General features: G+C 46.5%; 1 protein-coding gene across 3 annotated transcripts in view; it reads left to right on the forward strand.

Annotated features, from left to right (window-relative positions):
- Positions 1 to 1,360: 1,360 nt before the first annotated feature.
- LOC101933891 (uncharacterized) overlaps positions 1,361 to 27,043 on the forward strand; it is a 42,363-nt gene continuing 16,680 nt past the window's right edge. Inside the window, exons 1-7 of one of the 3 annotated variants that reach the window (XM_065563383.1) lie at positions 1,361 to 1,772; positions 11,264 to 11,401; positions 12,274 to 12,597; positions 14,814 to 15,128; positions 15,909 to 16,046; positions 17,690 to 17,749; positions 19,177 to 20,038. In XM_065563383.1, coding sequence (XP_065419455.1) covers positions 11,332 to 11,401; positions 12,274 to 12,597; positions 14,814 to 15,128; positions 15,909 to 16,046; positions 17,690 to 17,749; positions 19,177 to 19,223 — 954 coding nt within the window. In that variant the 5' untranslated portion in view covers positions 1,361 to 1,772; positions 11,264 to 11,331 and the 3' untranslated portion in view covers positions 19,224 to 20,038. Of the gene's footprint in view, positions 1,773 to 10,887; positions 11,402 to 12,273; positions 12,598 to 14,813; positions 15,129 to 15,908; positions 16,047 to 17,689; positions 17,750 to 19,176; positions 20,039 to 27,043 lie in introns of those variants that run through there. The other 2 variants (XM_065563384.1, XR_010591870.1) reach the window with 2 other exon arrangements.

The raw sequence follows: 27,043 nt of genomic DNA on the forward strand, positions 1-27,043 counted from the left end.
ATCCGGAAACTTCCCAAGCAGCAACTCCCAGCTTGGGATTTCTTTTTCAATCCTCTGCCTTCTGCTGGTGGATACACAACCATGTTGAGTCAGTGTCTGTCTCAGGGGCCCACTTGGATCCCAGTACTACGTGCTAGGAATTAGCAACCTTGGGCCAGATCCTCCAAGGTTTTTAGGCTCCTAAATCAATGAAATCAGTGCAGGTTATGCAACTAAATGCCTTTGAGGATCTGGGTCCATTTGCCTGAGAACATGACCGTACAATAAGGCACTTTGAAATGTGCCAGAATCTTTCTAATGGAATCCACCATTATTACTTAAATCCACCGCTCATTGCCACTCTTCCGTCTCCATGGCACATTGAACCAGATGAGAGTCCAGAAATGGCTTTCCGAGATTTCTTGTTCTATCGTCTCTTGCTGTACATATACGTGGCAGTGCAAACAGCAGGCACGAGAGCAGAGCAACATGTGTTTTGAGTCAACGCTTTGCATGAATCACTCATCGCATTCCCATTCCCTGCATGCTGCCTCGGAAGGTTTCATTGGTCGGGGACGCAGCTGAGATCCACAGGAAACATTTGGTTCAAACCATACGCTGGCAGCCCAAAGCACTGCCGGAGAGACTGCTGTGCCTGAGCCTGTACTGGTTTGTTGTTTGTCTTTCTAGACACTGACACCTGCCCCTCTCCCTCACTGATGTCAGTAGTAGTTAATGCTTAGCTTTTCCTCCAGGGATCTCAAAGCACTTTACAAACACTGGGGATAATTCTGCTTGGGTCCCTGAGTATTTCACCTGAGTAAGGAATGCAGCCTCCCAATACCTTTGTGAACCATTTTAGAGATGGGTGAACTGAGGCATGCAAAGGCCACATGACAGAGGTGAGGCAATAAGGAATAGAACCCAGGAGTCACTGCTCAAACCCATCGAGCTGCACTCCCTCCCTCAAGAGGACATTGCAGAATAATGCTACATACTGTTTCCATTTAAACAACAACAATACTTGTATAGATAGTGCTGCTCATCAGTAGATCTCAAATCGTCCTGCCATGGCTGGTGAGCATCATTTTACAAATAGAGAACCTGAGACTCAGGGAAGTTCACTAGACTTACCCAGAGTCACACAGCCAATCAGTGGCAGAGCTAGACAGAGGCCCCAGGGAATAGGGGTCCTAGTCTGATATCCAGTCCGGGTTCAGTCCACCCTACTGTTATTCCCCCACTGCTTAAGGTTATGGCACCAGCCAAGCACCCGTGTAAGAACCAGTTCTACAAATACAGATAATGTGCTTAATTACGACCGAGTCATTTCTCCCTTTTTGCCGCGGTTGTGGCCTTCCCACAACTCGACAGCCACTGGCATAGCCTCACCTTTTCTTGACCTGTACAATGATTTCTAATTGCTCTACCTGTATCCAGCATTGAAAGATAGTAACAGTCCATATTTAATTAGGTAAAAGTGCTGGCTATAGGAATGAAAGTGAAAGTCCCTTGGTGTTATGACGGGAAATCCAGTGTTTTCATTTCATTTCATACCCTGAGCTCAGGGATAAACAGCACGAAGCAGGAAAATCCCAGCTTCCACTCACCTGCCAGGCTCTGAAAACAACCCCATGGGTCGAAGCATCTGCAGAATAAACTGGAGTGGGAAAGCTTATAGCTTACAGCTGAAGTCCTCCTCTTGCAAGATTCCCAGCTGCTGGAAGTGACTTCACGAGGGAACGAAGCAGTCAGGGATCGAAAACTTGTTTGGGATGCTTGTCAGCTTTCAGGTACTGTACTAGGTTATTCTTTTCCAGGCTCTGAACAGGTGACAGCCACATTGTTTTTTCCATTACAAAGCTTGTGGTTTCCAGTTTAAACTGTAAATTAGGAATTTGTATTAAAAATATAAGTCCTCAGCTGAGCAACTCACGCTTTTAGAACATATCCTGTATAAGTTCTTTGTTGCTTGTGTTCTATGCAGGTTGCTTAGGATGTGCAAACAATTCTCTGCAATCCTGAGTACTTTCTCAGATGTTTTAATCCCACAAAGATTGCTTTTGTCTGCCACGAGATGAGACTAAGGCTATGTATTTATTGCAAAATAGTTGTACATTGTTTTGTACTTTGTGATAGCTAACTTGACATGCAAGACACTGTAGTTTTACCTGTCTGTAACTAGTTGAGGTCAAACACCCCGACCTGGGATTTACCTCAACTAACTACATGGAGGTCAAAATTATAGTCTGCAGTAGGAGTTTACATTGAGATTGCTAATCATGTAAAAACACACCACCTTGTTTTGCGGCGAAGACACAACCTGTGAAACAGGTGTGCTACAAATGTTCTGCATTTGAGTGCTGCTTAGCAAAATCTTTGCATGATTCTCTCCTGTCTTCGCACCATTTATACCTGTGCAAAGGAGGTAAAATAATGTTACCCTATAAAACGGTCCCATTTTACAGCCACTTTACACAGGTGTGAATAACCATACAAGGGGCAAAGCAGTGGACAGTCAGGTCCTGAATCACTATAACACATCCAGAATTTTAATAGTCAGGTAAGTGTCCCCATCACACTGATGCTATTTGTCATATCCTGTTAGCAGTTTTTTGGGGGAAGGGATGACCCCTTTCCCCAAAGTGGTTATTTTGTAGGTGTTTTGCACAGGAATGGTTTTAAATAATTTGCCATAACTTTACAATTAAAATTCTTGCAACTCTTGATTTTGATACGTAGCAGGCACTGAGCATTACATTACAGCATAGATTTATACTGCTAGTGTACCTACTTCTAAGGTCCAAGGAGATCTGTTGTGATTGCAGCAGGACTGGAAGAAAACCAGTAACAATCTAGTTTGCAGGGATGTATTGACTTGAAATTAACTTTCCACACAGCCTCATCTCTTTTCTTTTAAAATCGCTTTAAAGGCTGCAAGCAGTAAACAACTCTTGAGTATCTTCCAGTGGTTTGAGCAAATGTGCTTTAAAATATACGGCTGATTTTGCATTCTTTTCCATGGAGTCTAATACAGCTTCTCCACAGAATCCCGTCACCCCAGTTAATTGCTGATTTTGCTGTTTTGTTTGTCTCAGAGCCATGTTGTGTGTTGTCCTTTCTCATCATCTTGCACGTTTCCTTTTAGGGCGGTAGCGCTTATTTTGTAGTGTCATTGACGGGGAAAAGTGTTTTCCCCAGTTGAGTTAATGGGTCCCAATTCATTTCAGATGTAACTCAGCAGGAATGACCCTTAAAGTGACTATAAATCCAGCTAGGATTGCCAGAGCGAAGCTGCAGACTTGGCGTGGCAATTCAAGGAAGGCTTTTCTGGGGCAGGTTATTTTTTGTTGGCTCGACTTCCTTGTTGTCTTCAATAGCTCACATTTTGTTTAGTATTTTCCATTTGTTGTACGGTGTCTATGGATTGAATCTCACAGCTAGCAGGTACTTAGGCTGGAGTGTGAGGAATATCTCCACAATCCCTGAATTCTTCAGCAAGTCTGATTCTGCCACTACCGAAGGGGGTCTGAAATTTGGAGCAAGTTACCTTTTAAAAGGCTAATAGCAGCCTCCATATTTAACTGGTGATCTGCTGGGGTCTCTGTCAACCCCCAGGAAAGCAGAGATCTCCAGATCCACATCATCTATCCATTTGTTGTAGCAGACACCAAAAAGGTCATGGGATGAACACCTGGTGTACATGTGCAGAGGGGGTTGTGAAATGCAGGTGCATTTACCTAGTGTAGCGGGGGGATCTGGAGCCTTCGTTATTTACTTTCTCCACACATCTCATGATTTTATAGCCCTCTATCATATCCCCCCTTAGTCATCTCTTTTCCAAGCTGAAAAGTCCCAATCTTATTAATCTCTCTTCATATGGAAGCTGTTCCATAACCCTAATAATTTTTGTTGCTCTTTTCTGTACCTTTTCCAATTCCAATATATCTTTTTTGAGATGGGGCGACCACATCTGTGCGCTGTATTGTGGGCGTACCAAAGATTTATATACAGGCATATCATATTTTCGGTCTTATCATCTATCCCTTTATTAATGATTCCCAACATTCTGTTTGTTTTTAGCCTGTCGCTGCATATTGAGTGAGGTCTTGTCCTCCATGCCCCTTTGTACAGATGGACACAAATTAGTCACTGATGTAACTCTACTGACATCAGAGGGTTACACCAGGAATGAATTTAGCCCTCTGCTTCTCACACACAGTACTTAGAACTGGTTCCCCGGCCTTGTTCGTGCAAGCCTCCGTGATTTAAGGTGGGAAGAAGTGTGGTTTAGTCATCAGAGTAGCAGTGTAAGTCTGGGACTCCTGAGCTGAAATCCTGGCTCCATGGATGCCAATGGGAATGTTGCTATTCATTTCAATAGGAACCATTATTTCACCTCTGCTTTGTATTCTTCCCTTTGCCATAGAATCAACTTGTGATCCTGAGCAAGGCCCATGGCCTCTTTGTGCCTCAGTTTATCTGTCTGTAGAACAGGGTATTTCACACCTACTTCACAACTGGGCTGTGAGAATTGTCTGTATAATATTTGGGAAGCACTTTTGAATCCTGAGTTTTATTTTTACTGAGCCAAACCCTGCAGTCCTAAGTTTTCACTCAAGAAAAATCCCCCTGACTTCACTGGGTGCTTTGCCAGAGTAAGGGTTGCAGGATGTGACCCTTTATTAACATGGTATCAACATTGTATCTTCCCAGTATGAAAAGACTGATCTCTGGGCCACTAGGTTAATCTGTTTATTTCTGTCTTAATAAACATAGGCCTTGTGTATAGCAAATGAAATGCAAGAAACAAGGCAAAATCAGGGAAAAACGAGAGACACAAAAAGGTTGCAGCTGATGAACAAAATTCATGCACTCATAACCCTTTCCTATCTGAGCTCCGAGCTTTCTAGTTAGGGCCAGAGAGTCTGATTCGTTATCTCCCAAACTCCCTTCCTTCTTTGGTTAATTCCACCCCCTTCCCACCCGTCATTTCTGATATTTGCTCTTGTGCTTCTTTGAAAGGCAGTTCACAGGGGGCCAAACCCATCACATTAATTTCAGCGGAGCTACCCCAGGGCTGAATTTAGCACAGGGTATAGGTAGTCACGCCAGAATTGAGGCTTATCAGAAAAACCCTCCCAAGTTTTCCAGGCCAAGTCTGGAGACACAAGAAATGTGTGTGTGGCTGAGTGAGGGACATCATACAAAATATGAGATATCTCAGTTATCTGTCCTATTACACTGCAAGGTTTTAGTCAATAAAAAAAAACAACAGGAGATGCTTTGGTTAAGAAAATCATGCTGTGGCAAAGTACAAGGATTTGTGGGATTTAGAAATTCAGTTCATGCAGGAGGAAATCTTACTCATAGACTTTAAGGTCAGAAGGGACCATCATGATCTTCTAGTCTGACCTGCACATCGCAGCCCACAGAATCTTCCCCCCACCCCCTCATTCCTGTAATAGACCCTTAACCTCTGGCTGAGTTAGTGAAGTCCTCAAATCATGGTTTAAAGACTTTAAGTTACAGAGAATCCACCATTTACACAAGTTTAAACCTGCAAGTGACCCGTATCCCATGCTGCAGAGGACGGTGACACCCTCCCCCCCCCCGCCAGGGTTTCTGCCTATCTGACCTGGGGGGAAATTCCTTTGTGACCCCAAATATGGAGATCAGTTAGATCCTGAGCATGTCAGGCAGATACCTGGGAAAGAATTCTCTGTAGTAACTCAGAGCCCTCCCCATCCCTCATCATACCATCCCCTCCATTAACTTCCCCAACTCAGTCTTGAAGCCAGTTAGGTTTCCCCCCCGCCCACCTCCCCACACTGCTCCCCTTGGGAGGCTGCTCCAGAACTTCACTCCTCTGTTGGTTAGAAACCTTCATCTAATTTCAACTCTAAACTTCTTGATGGCCAGTTTATATCCTTTTGTTTTTGTGTCTCCATTGGTGCTTAATTTAAATAACTCCTCTCCCTCCCTGTTATTTATCCCTCTGATGTATTTACAGAGAGCAATCATCTCTCCCTCAGCCTTCTTTTGGTTAGGCTAAACAAGCCAAGCTGTTTGAGTCTCTTCTCATAAGGAAGGTTCTCCATTTTCGGATCATCCTAGTAGCCCTTCTTGGCACCTGTTCCAGTTTGAAATCATCTTTCTTAAACATGGGAGACCAGAATTGCACACAGTATTCCAGATGAGTTCTCAAAGGTGCCTTGTATAACAGTACTAACTCTTCCCTGTCTCTATGGGAAATACCTCTCTTGATGTGCCAAGTTCGGTAATAAAAATGTTAAATAAGATTGGTACTAAGACCGATCCCTGAGGAACTCCACTAATAACCTCCCTCCAGCCTGACAGTATGACCCACTGTAGTCTCTCCTTTTATCAGTCCCTTATCCACCTTTCAGTTCTCATATTAATCCCCATCTTCTCCAATCTACCTAATCATTTCCCATGTGGAACTGTATTAAATGCCTTCCTAAAATCCAGGTAGATTAGATCTACTGCATTTCCTTTGTCTAAAAAATCAGTTACCTTCTCAGAGAAGGAGATCCCAGGTTGGTCTGGCACGATCTGCCTTTTGTAAAACCATGTTGCATTTTATCCCAATTACAGTTTACCTCTATGTCCTTAACTACTTTCTCTTTCAAAATTTGTTCCAAGACCTGGCATACAACTGAGGTCAAACTAAAAGAGCTGTAGTTTCCTGGATCACTTATTTTCCCTTTCCCTACACTGCATGCCTGAACCATGTTGCTAACTGTGTCAGGCAGTAACCGTAATGGAACCACCAACCAGTGGCTTTTTACAGTGTAGGTGGGGCGTTACATGTGTCTTTATTCAAGTTACAAAACTTTGCATTCAATATTAACCACCCTTAATATCAATGCTCCTTAATGATATACATCTATCTCCGTATTAACATCTTTCAGCCATAGACAGGTAGGAGCTGTTCTCCAGCCCCCTGCATGGCAGTTTTGAATTCTCTACCACACATTAAAAGCTCCCATGTTAGTGACTCTGGTTTATCTTTTTTTTTAATCCATTTTTATTGACAAATGAAAACAAAAAGTACAGAGCATCTTGTTAATGTTCCGCTGACTTTTGCTGGAATAGCTTCACCTCTGGAGCCTCCTGAGATATGATTAAATATCTAGGATCAGTTCCATATCAGTTGTAAATTGGCATCGTGCCATTGAAGCTACACCGATTTACACGTGACACTACTGATTTCAGCATTTGTTTGAAGCCCTAAATTCATCTGGGCCTAAGCAGGTGCAGCGACCCCTGAAGTCGATGTAAGTTGCACCCACTTACACCAGGGGCTAATTCCGCCCATGGATTTAGTAGCCAAACCTCGCTGTGACCTCGGTGAAGAATTCAAAGATGACTTATGGCTCCATCTCTCTCTCAGCTTCCCACCCTCAACTGCCATTGATGTCACTGTCAGCCGGCAGTAATCAGTCCCGATCTCACAGAATCAGGCCAGTTGAGTAGAGATGTGCAAACTGCTTCTTAGACTGTGAAAAACAGCCTGAAGCTCAGCCTTGTTCCCAAACCTCTGCCAGTGCTCAGAGGTGCCTGGAGTCTGGAGTGCAGCTGAGAGCTGTGGGGTCTGGGCTGGCAAATGATGAACTTTCCAGTTTCCCTTGGAGAGCAAAGTGCCATGAAATAAATTATGGGGCCCTAATCTTCCCTTTACCTTCATCAGTGAGACACAGGTGTTACCTCCATTGACTTTACAGAGTTCCTCCAAGCTTGCACTGGGGTAAAGGTGGGGAAATCAGGCCCTAGTTATGAAGAGCCTAGACCTGAGCAGCCGCAACTCTCATGGACATCAACGGGCGTTAAGGACCCTGCGGAAGGTGCTCAGCCCAGGATAGGTTGTAAGAGTGGCTAAGTTCTGCACCTGGGAACAGACCCAACCTGAAGAACACTGGCACAGCTGATAAGGCTAAAGGAAAGTTAAATGTCACACTTCACTGATACTGATGGAGCAGAAAGTTCAGTCTAGTGAAATGATTTCCCCTAAGAGCTATTGGCAATTCTAGCTGACTGCTATGATTTATATCACGGTCTAATCATTTTATTTGTAGATATCTGGTATTGCACAATATGGTACCTTAAAGGCTGGATGGAAAATGAGGTCACTTGAAGGCATATGTGCAAACACTCGGGGCCGAGTGTGATCTGTCACTCCCCCATTGTGCTGTTCTGGTGGTGGACCCTTCAGTGCTGCTGCAGGACTCATTCATTCATATTCCTGGTTCCCTCCTCACCATTTTTGTTGAGGTATCTATTTAAAGGACAAGTAGATCTTGGCATTAATGAAAAGTTTAGTTAAGTGCGTGCCTGATTCTACTGGTCTGAATAAAACGCCCCACGTGAAAACCTTGTAGAGCTGTCCAAATATTTCATACACATTATGTGAAATCCCCACAAAATATACAGAACAGGCCACAATGTCTGTATAGGGTAGTATACGGCTCACAGATCAACAGCAGAGCTGGGAGAAATTGGTAAATGTTGGTTTGTGAAAATCCATGTACAATTTCTCATCAGTTCATTTTTGCAGGCTCCCCTTTGCCTCTGGTTTCAGCCAGAATGAAGGTACATTGGCACTGCTGTGTGTAGGCAAAAAAGCTGGTGCTGCAGATCAGTGTTGGGAGCTGTGTGTGGGCCTAGGAATGGAACAACTGTGCTGCAGGTCAGGGCTGAGGAGAACTGGCAAAGCTAGGTGCAGATTTAGTGGCAGAATAAGTAGATGTTGCAGGATGGGATTGAGGGGCGTTAATGGAGCCTGTGGGAGAAGTTTGCCCAGCATCAGCTTCATACGCTAAGTCTGGCTCCGTCTTAAGGGAACCTTTTCCTGAGCACTACATTCAAATCCATGATTTTCATCAACGTGATAGGGAGGACATTGAAAGTGTTCCCAGAGATAAGAATCTGTACCGAAGGGTTTGACCATGCAGGAAAGAATGGACAATGTACAGACCTATGCAGAATTAAAACTAAGAGCAAGAAGTAGCCAAGGGTAAGAAAGAGGCAGATCCAAAGTACAAAATCTCCAGTACTCTGCTGGAGAGTAGCAGAAAAACACAGCCTGAAATGAGAGTAGTTGTACAGTTACAGACTGAAAACAAAGATAAAGATTACACAAGAGCCCAAGATAAACAACAAGAAGTACGTACATAGGTTATGAAGGAGACAACTAATCTAAAGGCCCAGTATCCTGCCAAACACTTAAGCACATAAGCAACCTCACTTATGGGAGTACTCCTACTGAAGTCAATGGCTTTTTTTCAGGCCAAACTAAGAGGCCACTCCAGTCATGTAGGCTAATCATTCTGGCAAACCCGTGAGTAACAAAAAGACAGATGGGTAGTGTAGAATTGAAAAAAAAATGCGGACTGTACCCAGACGGTAAGATTTCACACACAAAGAATTGTTAATTTCCATTGGATTTAATGGCACGGTTTATTGGGGTTTGACATCAGCCAACTTGATTTTTTTTTAAATTTGACTCTAATTTGACTAGCTTCTGAACTAGAAATAGTATGTCCAGAAATGTTTGCATAAATTTCTTTAAAGACGTTATAGGACATTTCTGTTCTCTGGTTGATGCTTGTAAGGATCTTTATGAGTAATTCCTTAACTTAGCTCAGTGAAGTTAAGCATCTGCCTAATTTTTTAACAGGATCATGGCCAATAGAAAAGTTTAGGGGAAACAGTGAAATTGACGATGTACAAAATAAATACACTGAAAACATAGAGAAGAATATTTTTTAACTTTGTTCATTGATAATAACCTTGTAACAATAGTAGGTGCAAAATGTTGAGAAAAAAGTAAGATTGTTTTCAAGTTAACAACAGCCCCCTAAATAATGACATTTATTTATGTACAGCATCCTCCGTATACTTAACTGCTGTGAAACAGAGAGGAACTTCCTTAGGAGTTACTAGTAACCTGAGACGGGAGGATAGGGCAATTGAAATGCGCAAAGATTAGAAGTGCAAAACAACATACATTTTCTGCATTGTCACTTGTTAACTGTTTAAGAAGAAAAGTACAGGAACATAATTATTTAGCATCACCAAATTCAGATGAAGAATAAATACAACTTATGTTTCTCATTTCTGAGAGTTCGATGGGTCTCAGGATAGTGCTGGAGGATCCAGCAGCTTAGCACCTGAGTCACTGGTTCAAATCTCAGCCAGGGTAGCAGTGCAGGGAAGTTATTAGAGTCTGAAAACTGCTCAGCGGTTTAGTAATGATTCTCAGGACAGATTCCTGCAGGACAGATGTCCACATGGCAGACCAGGGCCGGCGCAACCCATTAGGCGACCTAGGTGGTCACCTAGGGCGCTACAATTTGGGGGGCGGAGACCACGGCAGGCGGATCTTCGGCCATCCCAGTCGTCATCGGTATTTCTGGGGCGGGACCTTTCGCCGCCTCTGTCGGGGGCGGCATTTTGGGGTGGGACTTTCCACTGCCTAGGGCGGCAGAAAAGCTGGCGGAACTCCTGTAGCAGACACCTACACCATGACTGCACTGCATCTTTCCCACCACTCCAGCACAGACACCAAAGGTTGCCTGGGCCAGGGAGACAATTACCCACTCATCCTTAGAAGTTTAATCCACAGCAGATTTGAAGCTACATTCTTCTTGGTTTTAGCATGACAGAGTCAGTAGCAATCCCTACATTTAGGATGCCTAACACTTTCTGGTATAAATGATTCTCGTGACTGGTTTTTTTGAGAAGCTCCCATGCCTCCCTTGTTTGCAGTAGGCCGTTGATATGTGGGGAGGGGGAAACCCCTCAGACTGCACAAGGGCCTTCCCTGTCCCACACCATGAAATTCAATTCAGGTTTTGCTGAGATGTACACTTTTTAAAATCACCATTTCCATGCTCTTGCTTGCATTCCTTTGTGCCTAAGACAGGAGGCTAGGGTGGGCTGTGGGAGTGGTCACCAGGGTCAGGGACAGTCTAAGCCAGGGTCACATGGCGTCAGAATCAGCAACAGAACCCAAGTGTCCCCACTGCCAACCCCCTTCCTTGACTAGATTGAGCTGCCTCCCTGTGCCTCCCAGTCATCATCCAAATGCATTTGCTATGTTGTACAATGGGTTCTTCTTTCGGCAAAAGGCCGGTGGTGAGGGGTTGTTTTGTTGCTGGTGAAAAGGAGATAAAACAGGATGAGAAGGGGACGGGAATTCTAAAGGCTGTAAATTAAGTTTATACCCAGGAAATTGATGTCACCTCTTCTGCTCTGATAGAATAATACCAAAACGCTGGACGTCTACAGCAACTTTCACCTCTGGAGCTCAGACATCTGAGACGCCTGATGGGCTCCCTCCAGAAAACAGCCGTCCGCCTCCTGTTCCTGTCCGTTTCCTCAAGTGCCTCCCACAGCCGTAAGTCACCTCATTTTACTGTGTTTGCCTCTCATCACACAATAATATGTTTTTTATGTTCCAGGGAGAAAGCTGAACTGTTAACAATTAAAATCAGCAACCCAATGAGCTGGGGCGAGGGCAAGAAGGAAACCGAGTTAGGCTACTTAGAAAGAACTAAAGCTAGAACCTTCCACAGAGAGGGACCAGCAGCTTGGCAAGAACAGACACTACAGTACTGATAGTCAAAAGGGATATTGCAAACCACAGCATCACCTCTTCCCTCCAGCTCCACTCTGGCCACAACCAGTGTGGTTTGGAATCAGCCAGCACATCGATTTTAGAGCAATGGTTATATCCCATTTGTCTCCTGTGAGCTCTGCAGAGTGACACAGGGCTCAGACAGGCTGGTCACTGCTCCCACTGGCTCAGCCAATAAGGAAGCTCCACTTTGGCTCTCCTGGTAGAACACCTGTCTACAGAGCCCCAAGATCCCAGACTAAGGCTGAGACTAAGATGTGCTAATATGGTAACAGTGCTACTCGCTCCACTGGAAATGCTCTTTAGGTAAAGTAGACTTAAATACTGGTCATCAGTTGTCTGTCATCTTAGGGCACATTCACCCCACGTGTAATTCCACAGACATCAGTGGAATTACACTAGAGATTAGTTTAGCCCAAATTAAAATTCTGTGCTCAATTGAACATATTTGCTTATGTAGGGTTGCACAGGTGTATCTTGGGACAGAATACGGCCAAATAGTGTCTAACGGATACAAGTTTTCTTCACTTAAACCTATTCTATAATTTAGCAATCAAACACTTGTTTTTCACTTAATGATTTCTGCTTGAGTAATAATTATTTGTGTTCTTTTTTCCACCTGCCTCCCTCAGAATTTGCAAGCTTCATCTGCAGTGATGTCAAGACTGAATATGACAAAACAGCGGCAATTTCATGCATTGGCAACACAAAGATTACAAACGTGGTAGTTAAGCGCTGTGAAAGTTGTAATGAACAGAACTCGTGCTTAGAAACTATTATTAACACGTGGAATGGAAATTATTCCAGTGAAAACGGAAGAATTCGGTTGGTGCTACAGCACAACGTTTCTGAAGTGCAAATACAGGAAGTAAAAGCAACTGATCAAAGCAGTTATCAATGGTATCTTCATTTTGACAATGGGGAAGGCAATAGATGTACCAACCTTGAGGTTACAGGTAAATTCACAGCACAGAGGGGATCATGGACACTATAATAAAGCTACTTCAGATTTCAGTTACTTTTTTGAGCATTTTAATAAATAAGTTTTGTTAGACCATGGGTTAGTTTTCCAAGGACAATTACCAGCACTAGAGGTTTTTGATAAAATAAAGAGGTTTTCAAAATAAACAAAACATTTCAAACACTGAGTTAGACCCTGCAGAGCCCCTTTGTCTTAAATGGTTGAAATACCATAAAAGAGTAGTGACTGTTTGGTGATCTCTGATGGTCAGGTGAAAGCTCACCGTTTATTGTTCTTGTTCTCAGCACTCCATAATGAGTGAGCTCACCGAGTGTCAAGGTTCTAGCTCAGGGGTCTCAAACTCAAATGACCACGAGGGCCACATGAGGACTAGTACATTGGCCCAAAGGCTGCATTACTGACACCTCCCCGCCACCGCCCTCAGCCCTGCCCCCAGTCCACCCCTTCCATGAGGCCCTGCCCCTGCCCCGCCTCTTTCCACCTCTTCCCTGCCCCTATTCCAACCCCTTCCCCGAAATCCCCACCCCAACTCCACCCCCTCCCTGCCCCCAGGGGGGGCAGGAGGGGTGTGCAATGTGGTAGGGGCTCAGGGCAGGGGGTCGGGGTGCAGGAGGGGTGCGGGGTAGGGCAAGGGGTTGGGGTGCAGGAGGAGTGCGGCAGGTGGCTCAGGGCAGTGGGTTGGGATGCAGGAAGGGTGTGGGGTGTGACAGGGGGTTCAGGGCAGGGGATCAGGGTGCAGGGTGTGGCAGGGGGCTCAGTGCAGGGGGTTCGGCTACAGGAAGGGTTCGGGGAGGCGGGCTTTGGCCCTGCGCGCACCAGGGGCAGGGCAGGCTCCCTGCCTGCCTGCCCGCCCTGCCCGGCCAGAACCTGGGGGAGGAGAGGCGCAGGGTTGTTGCTGTTCCTTCAGGCACTGCCCCCAGCAGCTCCCATTGGCCAGGAACGGGGGACCGCGGCCAATGGGAGCTGCTGGGGGCGGTGCCTGAAGCAACAGCAACACACAGACCCTGCGCCCTCTCTTCCCCACGTTCCGGCCACTTCCCGGAGCAGCGCAGGGGCAGGGCAGGCAGGCAGGGAGCCTGCTCTGCCCCCGGTGCACGTCCATCCGGAGCCTCTCTAGGTAAACGCTGGGTGAGGAGCTTGTGGGCTGCAGAAAATAACCTCGTGGGCCGCGTGTCTGAGACCCCTGTTCTAGCTCAATAGGGACACAGAATTTAACTGTGTTCTTCTCCCTGTTCCAATCATTTGTATTATTTTAGCTTGTTTAGGGCCAGATTGTGGCCTTAACTGTGTATCCACCCAGGGTTAAGGCACGCTGTTCCCTTGTGCCTGTTGCCCATATCACGGATACTAGTGGTGGGTGGGAGAGCAGCCACGACAGGTACCATCACTACTCCCCCTCCCATGAATGTGGCCAGGCAGAGAGTGGGCATTGGTGAGCATTGCAGGGAAGCTTGGTTCTGCCCTTCCCCCCAACATATCACCCAATGCAGCTGCCTCCTGCATGCAAGGGGAAGTAACCTTTGCCAGGTAGAGGCCTGGCATAGATTACGCCACCCTCTCTTCCCTCTCCCTTGAGCCCTTAGGCAACTGGGGACCAGATTGTGAGTCTCTGAGTTCCAAGTCTGCTCGTAGGTCAGTGCAGCTACATGCTGCTTTTTGCCCAGGGCAAAGCCACTATTTAGCCCATATATAGCAGCACAGGAATAGATAAATGCTGCCAGAGAGGGTTGTCAAGCCCTCCGCATTACACGTTCACCCGCAATACAAAACAATTAGAGAAATCAATCAGATGTAATCGGACACCCATACTTACACGTATGGTCTAAGGTGCAGTTGTGACCCACCCTAGCACCAGATCCTTTAGCTCCGTCCCCACAGAAATCCAGCCAGGACTGTTGTTACAGAGCTCTAGGGCCAATTCATCCTCGACTGAACTTCAGTGGAGTTACCCACACATGCCAAGGCTGAATTTGACCGATAGGTTAGCTGTTAATTAGGACCCCTAGTCACCCGTTGAGGAAATCGCTTGGGAAAGCAACATTCAGATGATTCTAAATGCTTGCAAATGGCAGAAATCATGCAGTTGTTGTGGACCCAATCCTGCATCCAATGATTTCAGTGGTGCAGGATCAGGCCCTCAAGAAGCAATGGATATTGCACAAGCCATAATCAACACTGTGTTTCTTTCAGCTCCTGAAATTGAGCCTGACTTCACTAGGAATGGAAGAAAGCTCGCCTGTCTGTCATCTATAGGGCATCGACAAAGGCAGATCCATTGGTTTGATGGCCACGGGACTAACCTGACAGGCAGTGCAAGCCTGGTATCTGAGGAAGCAGAAGGTGGTTTAACCAGCCTTACCAGCACTCTCCATGAGAAACCCACCTTAACTGCCTCCGAGTATTGCTGCACTGTGCTGTATGATGTGTACACCAAGAGAAACAAAACCAAGTGCCTTAGTGCCCACAAAGCAGTCACTGATTACCTTCATTTTACTTCAACCCCAGGTATAAGATATAGCAGAAATACTTTGAGTTTCAGCCACAAATCAATCGTGTCCTGATGATGTAACATTAGCAGGTGTCTTGTGTAGAATTCTTGCTCCCCAGCTGGAAAGGGGTGACTGGCAGTTCTCAGAGTACTAGTTCTAATGCCATTATTATTGAGCACCACCAGCATATTGTCCCAGGAATAGCTGTATGCAGGTAAAGCAGAGATTTTTGAATAATATCTCACATGCTTCTGCTTCACATGCTAGATTATTCTAGATTTTTTTATAGTACAAAGGAGTGCGAGCAGTGCATTTTGTATAAGAAAGGGCTTAGGCATCTGACGCCATGAAAGGATTCACGGCTGTGAATCCCACATGGAGATTGGTGGGAAAGTATTTCCCATTGGGGACCTTAGACAGCTCCTCGCTCAGCGTGCTGGCTTTTGCAGATCCCTTTCTTAGGCTCCTAACTGTCCTCAAGCATTGCATACAGAGTTGGGTGTCTAACTCAGGGCTGTGGATTGCACTGGGTAACAAGGTGCCTGAGTGTCTTTGTGGATCTAGCCTGTAGCTGCTTATGTTTTACTGGAAGTCAACTGAGGCTCCTAAATCACATAGGCACTTTTGAAAATTTTACTCCAAGTAAGCTGAAAACAAGATCACAAAAGTTACCATCAACATCTGCCGAACGTACCATAGGACCCACAAGTCATCCTGCTGTGAATTACTGCTTTAAACAAACTACGGCTTTGGTTGTCACCATAATGTTTTTGAGTCCACCTGGTTTTTTTTCCAGATCAGGAAATTCTGAAGACCATGGAAGCTCAGGAAATTCCAAAGACCATGGAAGAGCACATTCCCATCATTCTAGTGCTCATCGTTCTGGTTCTCTGCTGTTTTGCAGCTGTTCTATACTACAGGCACCGCCAGCGAGGTACAGTCTGACACACATTAAGGGTGAAGTCTGTTCCATCTTCACCTGCTGAGTTTCAAAAAGTCACTTGCTAGGAGCTAGTACCACAAACTCAGCTAATCCACACTTAATGGTGGTAGCCTGGAACAAACATGTGGGGAGTGTCCATGCCAGCCTTTGTAAATGTGTTAGCTACCCCACGTTAATTGGTAACAAAAAGGTTTAAGATTAAAATGTCTAGTACAGACCCATCCCATGAGTTTAGAAGAGGGAGGAATGCTGCTGCTTAAGGATATGTCTACACTGCAAACAAAAAGTTCTTTGTCCAGGTTAAAATAGCAGTGAAAACATGGCAATTTGGATTAGCAGCTCAAATTCAACCCCGGGCTCCCCTGGGGTATGTCTACACGGCAGCTGGATGTGAGCCTCCCAGCCTGGGCAGACAGACTCACACTAGCTGGGCTCAAGCTATAACACTGAAACTAGCCATGTGGATGTTGTAGCTCCAGCAAGAATCGGGCCGATCACCCGAGCTCACACCCAGGAGTCAGGTGGGCTCGAGAGCCCGAGCAATGTCCACACTGCTCTTACTAGCACAAGTCTGCCTACCCAGGTTGGGAGGCTTGTCCCTAGCTGCAGTGTAGACATATCCCTTTAGGCCTGCACTCTAGCTGCTATCCCAAATTAAAACAAGAGTGGCTGCATCTTCACAGCTATTTTAATCTGAGTTAGGAGTGTAGACAAATCCTTAATCTCCTCTTGAGTTTACTGGCTTGATTTAGCCAGTATTTGTGTGCACTTGAACCCCTCCATGCTACAAATCAGGTAGAGTAGAGTCCATTCCAGCCCATACGTCCTCATGACTGAAACCCAACACTTAATGCTACACCCAAGAACGTAATAGGAAGTTTGCATGATCCTTGGTGGAGACTGATTCCGTACAAATGAACAAAGGCAAACCTGTAACACCCAACGGACCTTACCTTGCACCCCCTAAAGAGAATGAGAAATTGTAATGGAGACAGCAGGAGAGTAGAGTGTCCCTGCTCATCCTCCAGGCAATCAAGGGAATCTTTTTCCTGCACTAAAGTACCCTGTGTTTTACAGTCATATCCATAGAATGTGTCTTACAATGTGAAATAATGATGTTGGAGAGGTGTAACTCCCGGTCTAATTCTGCCCCCAGTAAAGTCCAGCCCCTCCATTAACAGAGAAATACGTCCCAAGGAGATGTTTTTTGAGACCCGCTGAAAGTCAGTGGGACCAGGGCTCCTAAGTAACATAGGCATATTTGAAAATGTTTCCCTTTGCCATTTCAGATGGCATTTAAAGTAAAGCATTGGGTAGCAGTGCCAAATCCAGCCCAGAGAAAGAATTTCAAAAGCACACAAGACGGCACTGCCCCGGTATACAAATAACCAGGGAAGCATGCAGAGGGCTGCACCAAAACACATGACTGGCCCCAGTCAAAATCAAAACATAGTCCTTTCCTGTGTCTGAGCTCACAATGGGATGTTGCCTCTCATTCATTGTCTTGGTCAACACGGTGAAGGCAGCACTGCTAAAATCTGTTTACAATTATGCAATATAGTTCCTGAAATTAAATCATCTAATGGTTTCGTACATTTTCTAATGCCAATCCCCTTCCCCCTTTATTTTCCTAGCAATGGCCAGAGGGAGTTTTGCAGACCTATTAAGGACCCTCCTTCCAATTTTGAGACAACGTAAGCCTTTCCACTGTTCATATTTTATCTAATCCTGGGTCAAGTTCATCCAGTGTGTAATTCAGCTGAAATTAGTGGCGTTGTGCCAGGGTTGAATTTAGCCCAATATCTATGTGATGTGATTGCTTTGTTACATTTTAGTGTCCTTCACAATGAAAAGCTGATAAAAACCCAATGTCGTGCCTTGCATGTGCTCCTCCCCTGCAGCCCTGCCAAACACACCTCAGTTCTGACCTGCAGCAATCCAAGTGAATATATTTCGGGAGCACACATAGCTGTGTACCTACCTCCTGATCTGAAGCACCCACTGCCAGTCCTGGGACACCATACAGCTCAGCTGATGGACCCCGGACCTCCTTTTTTCAGAGCTGCCACCCTCCCCCAATCACTCCTTAAAACCACCACACAGCTCTATCCATGCATGTTAAACCTACCAAAACTCAGCTTCTGCCCCTCTATAGTCATCTGCATTGTCCTTTTCGCTTCCAGTCCTGGCAACCCACCCAGCTCTTCCATTGCACCTCATCACTGGCAGCGTGAACCAACAGGCTACAGACAGAAGCCAGGTTTGCCCTGTAAAGTTTGGCCAGCATAGCTATATTGGTTGGGGTGTGAAAAAAAATAATCATACCTATTCTGGCAAAACAGCTATGTAGCTGCAGCTTATTCTGGCAAAGGGGCAGTTTTGCCTGGATGGTTTATGTTGTTCGGAGAGATGGTTTAACTATTCAGACTGGAATAAGATGTACGTTTTTAACAGTGAAGGTAACTAACCATTGGCACAAGGGCCATGGTGGATTCTCCATCACTAACCATTTTCAAAACACTGTTGGATTTTTTATTTTAATTTAAGATATGCTCTAGTTCAAAAGGAATTATTTTGAGCAAGTTTAATGGCCTGTGTCACACAAGAGGTGAGACTAGATGCTCACAATGGTCCCTTCTGGCCCTGGAATGTAGGAATCTATGAACTATAACGGCAGAGAATGCCTCTTGTCGGAACACGCTGTGTCTCCATCAGGGCTTTGCCAGTGCAGTTATATGGTATTGGCAAAGCCTTTGTAGCGTACACCAGCCACTATGGAACCACTGTGACAGAATCCCCCTCGGCCCTAGAGACAGTTCCACTAGGTCAGAGCTGAAGTATCTTGGCAGGGCCATGCAGGGGAAGCTGGCACACCACAGTCTGTGCTTTGCCTGTACTGTATCCAAACAGATACACATGGCCTGGTTCTGATCTAATTGACACCCATTTTACACTGGTGTAATGTCACTGACTGTCATGGATTCTTATTTACACTGGTGTGAGATAGAGCAGGAGCAAGCTTGCGGTCACCCAGCACCACTAACCTGGCTTCACATTTCTTTTGTAAAGAGGGATTTGAATCGATGATGTTCTCACAAAAGTTTCCCCCCGATTTTTACAGATGAAAAAGCAGAAGAAAAGGCACCTAACCAAGAATGTGACGTGTGAAAATAAGATGGCTCCTGAATGAAAATAATGATCCAGCCTGCACCAATGCAGCTGAATTTAAGCAAAGCAGTAGATACAGAAACTCAGACATTCAGTACATACACGCTAAGCAATCAAACAAGGTGAAGCAACTAGCATTTTAAAGACTTTTTTTGTCAGACATCCCCTGTTTTGGAGACTGGTGGCTACATTCTCCTCTCAGTTTCACTGGTGTAACTCATTGGAAAACGTGGCCTCATAATTTGAGCAGCATTCTTTCCCTCCCTGAAACACTGATGCTTTAAGGCCGTATTTTCCCCAGTTTTGTTGGAATCAAAGCTTTGTTTCCTACCTTAATAGCTAGCCCTTTCGGATGGGCTAATACAGCAGCTACATGGATGGAACATTTCATCCCCTGAATTATGTAGCATTATTAACCTGCAGCCATCAGGACAGAAGTGCTGTGCACGATCACAAAGACATTGTGATGCGAGTGCCAATCTAATTCACCAACCAAATGCTGTGTTGTGAGGGGACTCTGGAACTGGGAAACAACCCCTGACTCAGCACCAACTTCAATTACTTGAAAGAATTGTCTGATGAATGGACACACTGAAGAGAAAATGAATGTAAATGGGGCCCCAACTTCACAGTTAGATTGCAGAAGTCAATTGCACTGATTTTCTTCTGACACATGATAAAAAATATAGAAAGAACGTGGGGAATCTTGTTTTGTGGGCTGACAGTTACCTGGATTATTTCACCCTACAGAATGAAAGTGTGCTGTTTGTCAAGGCTTTTAATCAGGTAATTAAAATATGGATTTAGGACACTAACTTTAGGCATCCATTGAAAAAAATCTTGGCCATGGATTTTATCCAAACGTCTTGCTATGCTGAAAGACACAGAGATACCTGCCTTCCTCCCTCTGGCTGAAAAGCTGTGGGAGATTCCCATAGGGCCAGATTTTAGTAATTTTTTTCAAACGCTCTCTGGGGAAAGGCCAGGCCTTTTGAAACCCTTGTTTAAATAATCTTAATTGAAAGTTGCACCAGTGGTTGCTGGGTATTGTAGTACCCACCAGGCTTAAACAACTTCTCCCCAAGCAGACATACAGCTGCCTAGAATGCCAGGGAACCTTGTCCTAGATAACTAGTCATGTTTGGGAGATGCTGGTTTGTCTTCCTCTGAAATGTTCACTATTAGTTGCTATTAGAGGTAAAACACTAGCCTTGATGGGCCGCTGGGCTGAGCCTATATTCCTGTGACACTCCAGTTACCCACCAGCGACACAAGGGCCTGCACATGGGTGTGTTAGAACCTCGAGGTGGGAGGATTTGTGAGACTATTCGTCCTCCTGTCACTGGGTGCCTCCGTCGGTGCCCAGTGTACCGTACCTCCAGGCCAGTCTGTGTTGACTCACAGTCACAAACACATGCCCAGCCGTTCCCCTTTCACTGGGGGTGTATTTATTCTTTCCTTACACGCTGTGAGGATTTCAGTGCAGGGTTATAGCAAGAGGAGGCTTCCATGCCACCTTCACTCCTCAGCCCAGGCTCACCCTCTGAGCTCCCCTTGCTTCCTGTTCCTCCCACTTACAGCCTCCCAATTACCTTGTTAGCCCAGGGGCTCATAATCCCCCGACACAAAGTGTCTAATTGGCTTCAATTAATCCTGCACTCTTGCCAGTGCTGCAGCAAACTCAGTGACCAGGGTGCTATTAATAGTACCCTATCACACCTCCTCTAGCTGAGTTTTAAATCAGTAATTAGGCCCAGGACCTAGCTTCTTCAGGGCAGGAAGCTGCAGATACAAAATTCCATCCAAACCTATGCAAACAGCTGGCAATCCCATGACCAGGTATCCATTGGTTTAGTCTCAGGAATCTGTTAATTAAAGAGGTGGATCTTCTTATCATTGCCATGCTGATCCATTCTCTGTTAATTAAGGCCAAAGGCGTTTCTGCAATTATAGTGTATTTTACGTACATAGAATGTCATGTGTATAGAGCCAAAGGTAATGCAAAGCAAAGTCTGACACTGTCCTTTCAGATTCTGGAGCATCAAACCCATAATGGCAATTCCAGTTGGCTCTTTTTGAATCTTTCAGTTGGTCTATGTTGATTTCTAGTGCTGGGCCAGACACCAGTAGCCCAATAATGAAACTATTGCTCAGTGCCAATCATACGAGTTTTGTTCTGTGCCAAAACTTTTTTGCCAGCAGAATCAGTAGAAACCAGATAGAAATTTTCTAATGGAATTTCCATTGGTGACATTTTTAAAATGTGAACCAAAGTTATTCTTTTGTCATTCAAGTTGCCACAGGAGCTTGTGTTCCAGAATTAGCTCTAGCATTGTCTCTGTCTGTGGATAGCATTTTCTTTCTTGACATTTTTTTACTTCATGGCAACACTAATTACTTGTGCTTTATTTCTGTAAGAAATCCTTTTGAATTAATTTTGCAGTAACAGTGATAAGAATATTATATATTTTTTCCATAAGGTTTTGAACTTTCATAGGGCTGGAAAAGGCACATTGGCCAGTGGGCTAGGTCTCAAATGTTCCCATCCTGACAGTTACGTATTTACTAAAGCCATGGCAGTGCTTTCTTTATGTCCAACACAGAGGTTAACGCTGCGTGAGATCAGGGCTCAGATTCCTGCCTGAGTGTTGGCGTGTTGTCTCCACTGGGTGCTCGTGCACCCGCACAACTTTATTAGTTTTTCCCGAGGTGCGGGGGAGCTGCACCAAATGAAGCCTCAATCCTGCACTGTGACCCATGTAGGCAGACTGCAGCGCTTGTGCAAAGCCCAGCTGATGTCAATGGGCTCCACGTGGACACAATGAGATCACAATGCAGGACTGGGACCTGAGAGATGAGCATGTTGAATTGATGCACTCTGAGCCAGAAATGACCCATAACTCTTGATGGTGGTATGTGTATGTGTGGGAATTTAAAGGTTGGGGAGGGCACGTGACCACCCCATGTGTTGCCTCTGTCCCCTTTCCTGCTCCCCCTGGGCCTTCCAGAAATGCTCCAAGCCGGCACCAACTTGCCCCAACTCTCCTCACAGCTCCTTCCCACTTATTTCTCCCATTGCCTCCCTGCTGCGGGCATGGCCCAGGCCAGACAGGGCTGCGGACACCTACTGCCAAACAGGTAACTGTGGCTGTGGGCGAGGAAGGGACAGGCTGCTAGCCCATGATTGTTCATGGAGGAGTCTTGATTTCCCTTCACCTGTATCTCACAGAGCAGGGAGCTGAGGTGATATGTGGCGGGAGGGTCATGTGGGGTCATGTGCCCGCCCCAGATTTCTGCCAGGGTGGGAGTGGGGTTGAGCGTGGCTGAGGGGGGCATGCCTGAGAAACGCACCTAGCACTCCCTGACCCCTGCTAGGAGGTGCCCATAGCAGGGAAGAGAGACGGGGCTGGCAGTCCACCTATATGCAGCTATAGCTATGCAAGACACCTACAGTAGGAGACAATGGAATATTTTTTAGTTTCTCGGTGCTTACTTCTCATACCAGAAACAAGGGCAATAATCAAAGGACATCTGCTAATAGGTCGCCCCTGCATGATGTTCAAGTCCCCGGTGATAATCAGACGCTTGTAGGACCAAGGCCATAATATGCAACTTCCAAAGTATAGAAAGTTTTGAACTAAACTACTTGGCTCTGTGCCCCTTTAACCAATCCTGTAAATAACTGTAATCAAAACATAAATACAAGTTGCTTTGTTTTATAATCCAATGGATCAATGCATTCTGCTAAAATGAGAATTGCTGGCTGTGGTGTCATTTTAGCACCCAATCTACTCAATGATATGAAAGTTTTTCACATAGAACTTAAAGAGCCATTAAATCAATTCACTGGCAAGTGGAAAATTATTTCTCTTTGTTTTTAGTCTCTGGATTCTTTCTGTCTGCTGACTGAACAGAAGGTTTTAACCAGACAGGATTTTGAAGTCACTGTTTTGATTTCTATCTTAATTATTATAGTTGGAAAGAAGACTAAAAATTGTTTTAAAATGGTTTACAAATTGTATATAAACAAGGTTTCAGGATTCTTTTCTGGCACTTGAGGCCTTTAGTACGAAGGATAGTTGTGCTTTATCCTTCCACCCCTTATAGGGTGACCAGATTACAAGGGTAAAATATCGGGACGGGGGCGGAGCCAAAAAAGGGGGCGGGGCCAAAAAGGGGGCGGGGCCAAAAAATTAAGGGGCCTGGGGCATTAGCAGGCCCCGCGCGCTGCCCTCCCCGCGGAGCCTCCCACCCCCTGGCCCGCCACGGACATATGCGGGGCAGCGCGGAGCGGGCAGGAGCCGGGTGGGTGGCAGGGGCCGAATCCCCGCTGCTGCCAGGGAGCCCCGCGCCTCTCCCTCCCGCTCGCGGCTGTGGCTCCCTCCCGACGCGACGCGCCCCCCCGCTGCCCCGGGAACATGCGGCGCGCGTCCCCCGCGCCTAGTCTCCCTCCCGCCGGGAAGGAGCAGCTGGATGTGCGCCGCATGTGCGCGGGGCAAGCCGGGGGGGGGGGGCGCGTCCGGCCAGGAAGGAGCCGCGGCCCTGAGCGGGACGGAGAGGCGCGGGGCTCCCCAGCAGCAGCGGGGATTCAGCCCGCGCCACCCACCCACCCCCCGCCCGCTCCGCGCTGCCCCGGCCCGGACCCACCGCGCTGCCCCGCGGGCTGCAGGGCTGGAGCAGCCTCCAGGCTGCACTCCCGGCCCCGGGTGAGGCAGCCCGCGGGAAAAGAAGCCCTCTGGCGCGGCGGGGGGGCTCACAGCTGAGCCCACCGTCTCCCTCCCTTGCCCGCCCCCCTTTGCCCGCCCAGTGCCCGGGTGCTGGAGCTGACTTACCAGCTCCAGGATCCAGGCACCGCCGCCGCCAGTCCCTCCCTCCAGGCTTGCACCGCCATGCTGCAAGCCTGGGAGGGAGGAGGAATGCTGGGGAAGAGGCGGGGCCAGGGCGGGGATTTGAGGAGGGAGCCAATGGGGGGAGAAGGGGGCGGAGCCGGAGCGGAAGGGAAAATTTCTTCTTTGTCCCGCGTCCCGACCAAACATCGGTCGGGACGCGGGACAAAGAAGCAAATATCGGGACAGTCCCGATAAAATCGGGACGTCTGGTCACCCTAACCCCTTAGGGTTTAAAATCTGAATTACAATAATTAGCAAAGCTGAATGGGTTTCAATCTAATTCTCAATTTTGGGGGTAACCAATCCATGGGGAATATCTAGAGAGAAACATGGAAATAAGGTGAAAGATTTTAAGAGAACCACCAACCACCTCTGAGCACTGTAAATAATGAAATCCCCCACCTTTGTGATTACCACCTTTAAACACCGGGGGGGGGGAGGGGGAAGAGGAGTCTCACAACATCCACTGAAGATGATCAGATGCAAAGAAAGTGATTAAGCTCCCACCCTATGTGGAAGGCAGGGGTGGGGGAGTAAGGAGTGCACTGCTCGGGCACTCACTTGTCGCCCCAACAGCCGATTGCTACGCCTCTATGGAGCTCTTCTCTGGCCCTCTCCACTAGCTTCTCTGCTAACCGCTCACCATGCCTCAGGTAGGGGCTGCCCATCCTAGAGGCAGGTGCGCGCATCTTGCTCCAACAGGCCATCTAGACTCTGAATTAGTTACCCATCACAGTCGTTATCATCTGCCTTCAAATGCCCCGCTGTCATCGCGAAAACCTGTCTTGGTGTCATCAGGGAAGAACAGACCAACAAGGGATTGCCTCAGTGTTCCTCTCTCGAGGCTCTATACGAGCTAAGAGATAGAGGTCCTGAGCAAAAGATGGAAGGGTGATATATGTATGTCATACTTGCCTTGTACCCCATCTGGGATTGATTTGGGTCCTGGCTTCACACCGCGCATTCACTAGGTTACTGTACTTGTAAAAGAATAAGTTTCAGTTAATGTTTACTCACTTCCCTGTCCCCCCTTTGTATACATCTCCCCAAATAAATATTTTCTGTTTGGTTTACATATGCCTGTCTATCACTTGTATCATTATCCATCATAGGAAGAGTGAGGGAAATTACATGGTAGCGGGTGATAGCCAACCAGATGATAGATGCTGGTCTTAGAGTAAAGGACTGAGAGCTCATTTATAGTTAGGGGGCTCCCTGCTGCCTTATCCATTCTAGTTCTTGTACCTAACACTCTCCAACAGCCACCCTGTTAGCCACGTGCCACATCTCTCCACCAGCTGCTCACTCGCCAAGATGTCTTCAGACACCCCCACACACACACACACTTAACACAGCTCTCAGTGATCCCAGCTGTTAGTGGGGGAAGCCTCAGTACTGGTACACACTAGGCCACTTCTTGTAATTGAGACACTGTCCCAAAGTAGATCTAACACTTAGACATACATACCAGTGATTTCAGCTCTTCAGCATGTCACAAGACTCTCAATTGAGTCTAAATTAGCTCTTTTATTATATCATGGAGAGAGAAAGGATCAAGTGATGTCTAGGACTCTTAAACAACACCCACACTACCTGGTACAAGTACTTGTCCCCACCCTCTCTCAACACATTGGGCTTTGGAACCCATGTCCCCTGCCTAGCGAGTGCTATTCAGTTGAGGGTGAGTCCCTCCATTGGGGTCTGCCAGGTACAGTTCTGCTGCCCTCGGTTCACACAACAAGGATAGCAACACTTTATTACTCCTGCCACAATAACAAGGACACTGGGGATCCAACACCAGCCATAAGTGATCATTTGGGCAAGCAATCCCATCATGCTGAGCACCTAGCCAGGGTGGTTCTGTCCATGCAGACAAAATCAGCTTCTGAAGTCTTTTTCCACAGCTCACCACTAGATGTCAGGGGAGAGCTCATCCAGACTTTGCTTACACTCACACACACAATTCCATTGACGTCACTGGGACGGCTCGTGTGGATGTGTTCCAGGAAAAGGCAACCCATTTGCTGACTCGAGTGTCTGTTCACTTCAGTATAAAGTGTCCACTTGCTTTAAAACGTGCCAGCCGGGATTCATCCCCCCATGCCGGTGCAGAGCATGGTTTTCATCTCTGTCAAGAAACAGGGTGAAGTCTCTCTCCACCCACAGAGCACTGTGCCACTCAGGCTGTCTCTGTGGCAAGGGACATGGGAGTGGGAGAGGCAGTGGGCCTGGGCCATGGCTTGGGAAAACCCCTGCATAAGAGGTGCATAGTGGGTCACTATGACTAGCACAGCTCACTGGCTATCTGGCTGCTCCATATACCATCCTCTCAACTCCATGCATAGGCCCCTGGAAAAAGCCTGTTTATCTGGGCATAGCGTTGGAGGTCAAGAACTTGCTCTTGTGTGGCCAAAGATTGACAAAGTCAGGAGTGGAACCCAGAACTCCCACATTTCCTGTTCTAGACCAAACTCTCCAGCTTCCCTGTTCCACTCCAGGTGTGTTCATCCCCAAACTTCCCAAGCAGCGACTCCCAGCTTGGGATTTCTTTTTCAATCCTCTGCCTTCTACTGGTGGATACACAACCATGTTGAGTCAGTGTCTGTCTCAGGGGCCCACTTGGGATCCTAGTACCACATGCTAGGAATTAGCAACCTTGGGCCAGATCCTCCAATGTATTCAGGCTCCTAAATCAATGAAATCAGTGCAGGTTATGCAACTAAATGCCTTTGAGGATCTGGGTCCATTTGCCTGAGAACATGACCGTACAATAAGGCACTTTGAAATGTGGCAGAATCTTTCTAACGGAATCCACCATTATTACTTAAATCCACCACTCATTGCCACTCTTCCATCTCCACGGCACATTGAACCAGATGAGAGTCCAGAAATGGCTTTCTGGAATTTCTTGTTCTATCGTCTCTTGCTGTA

The sequence above is a fragment of the Chrysemys picta genome, chromosome 12 (genome assembly GCF_011386835.1).
Source record: "Chrysemys picta bellii isolate R12L10 chromosome 12, ASM1138683v2, whole genome shotgun sequence".
Taxonomy (NCBI): domain Eukaryota; kingdom Metazoa; phylum Chordata; order Testudines; family Emydidae; genus Chrysemys; species Chrysemys picta.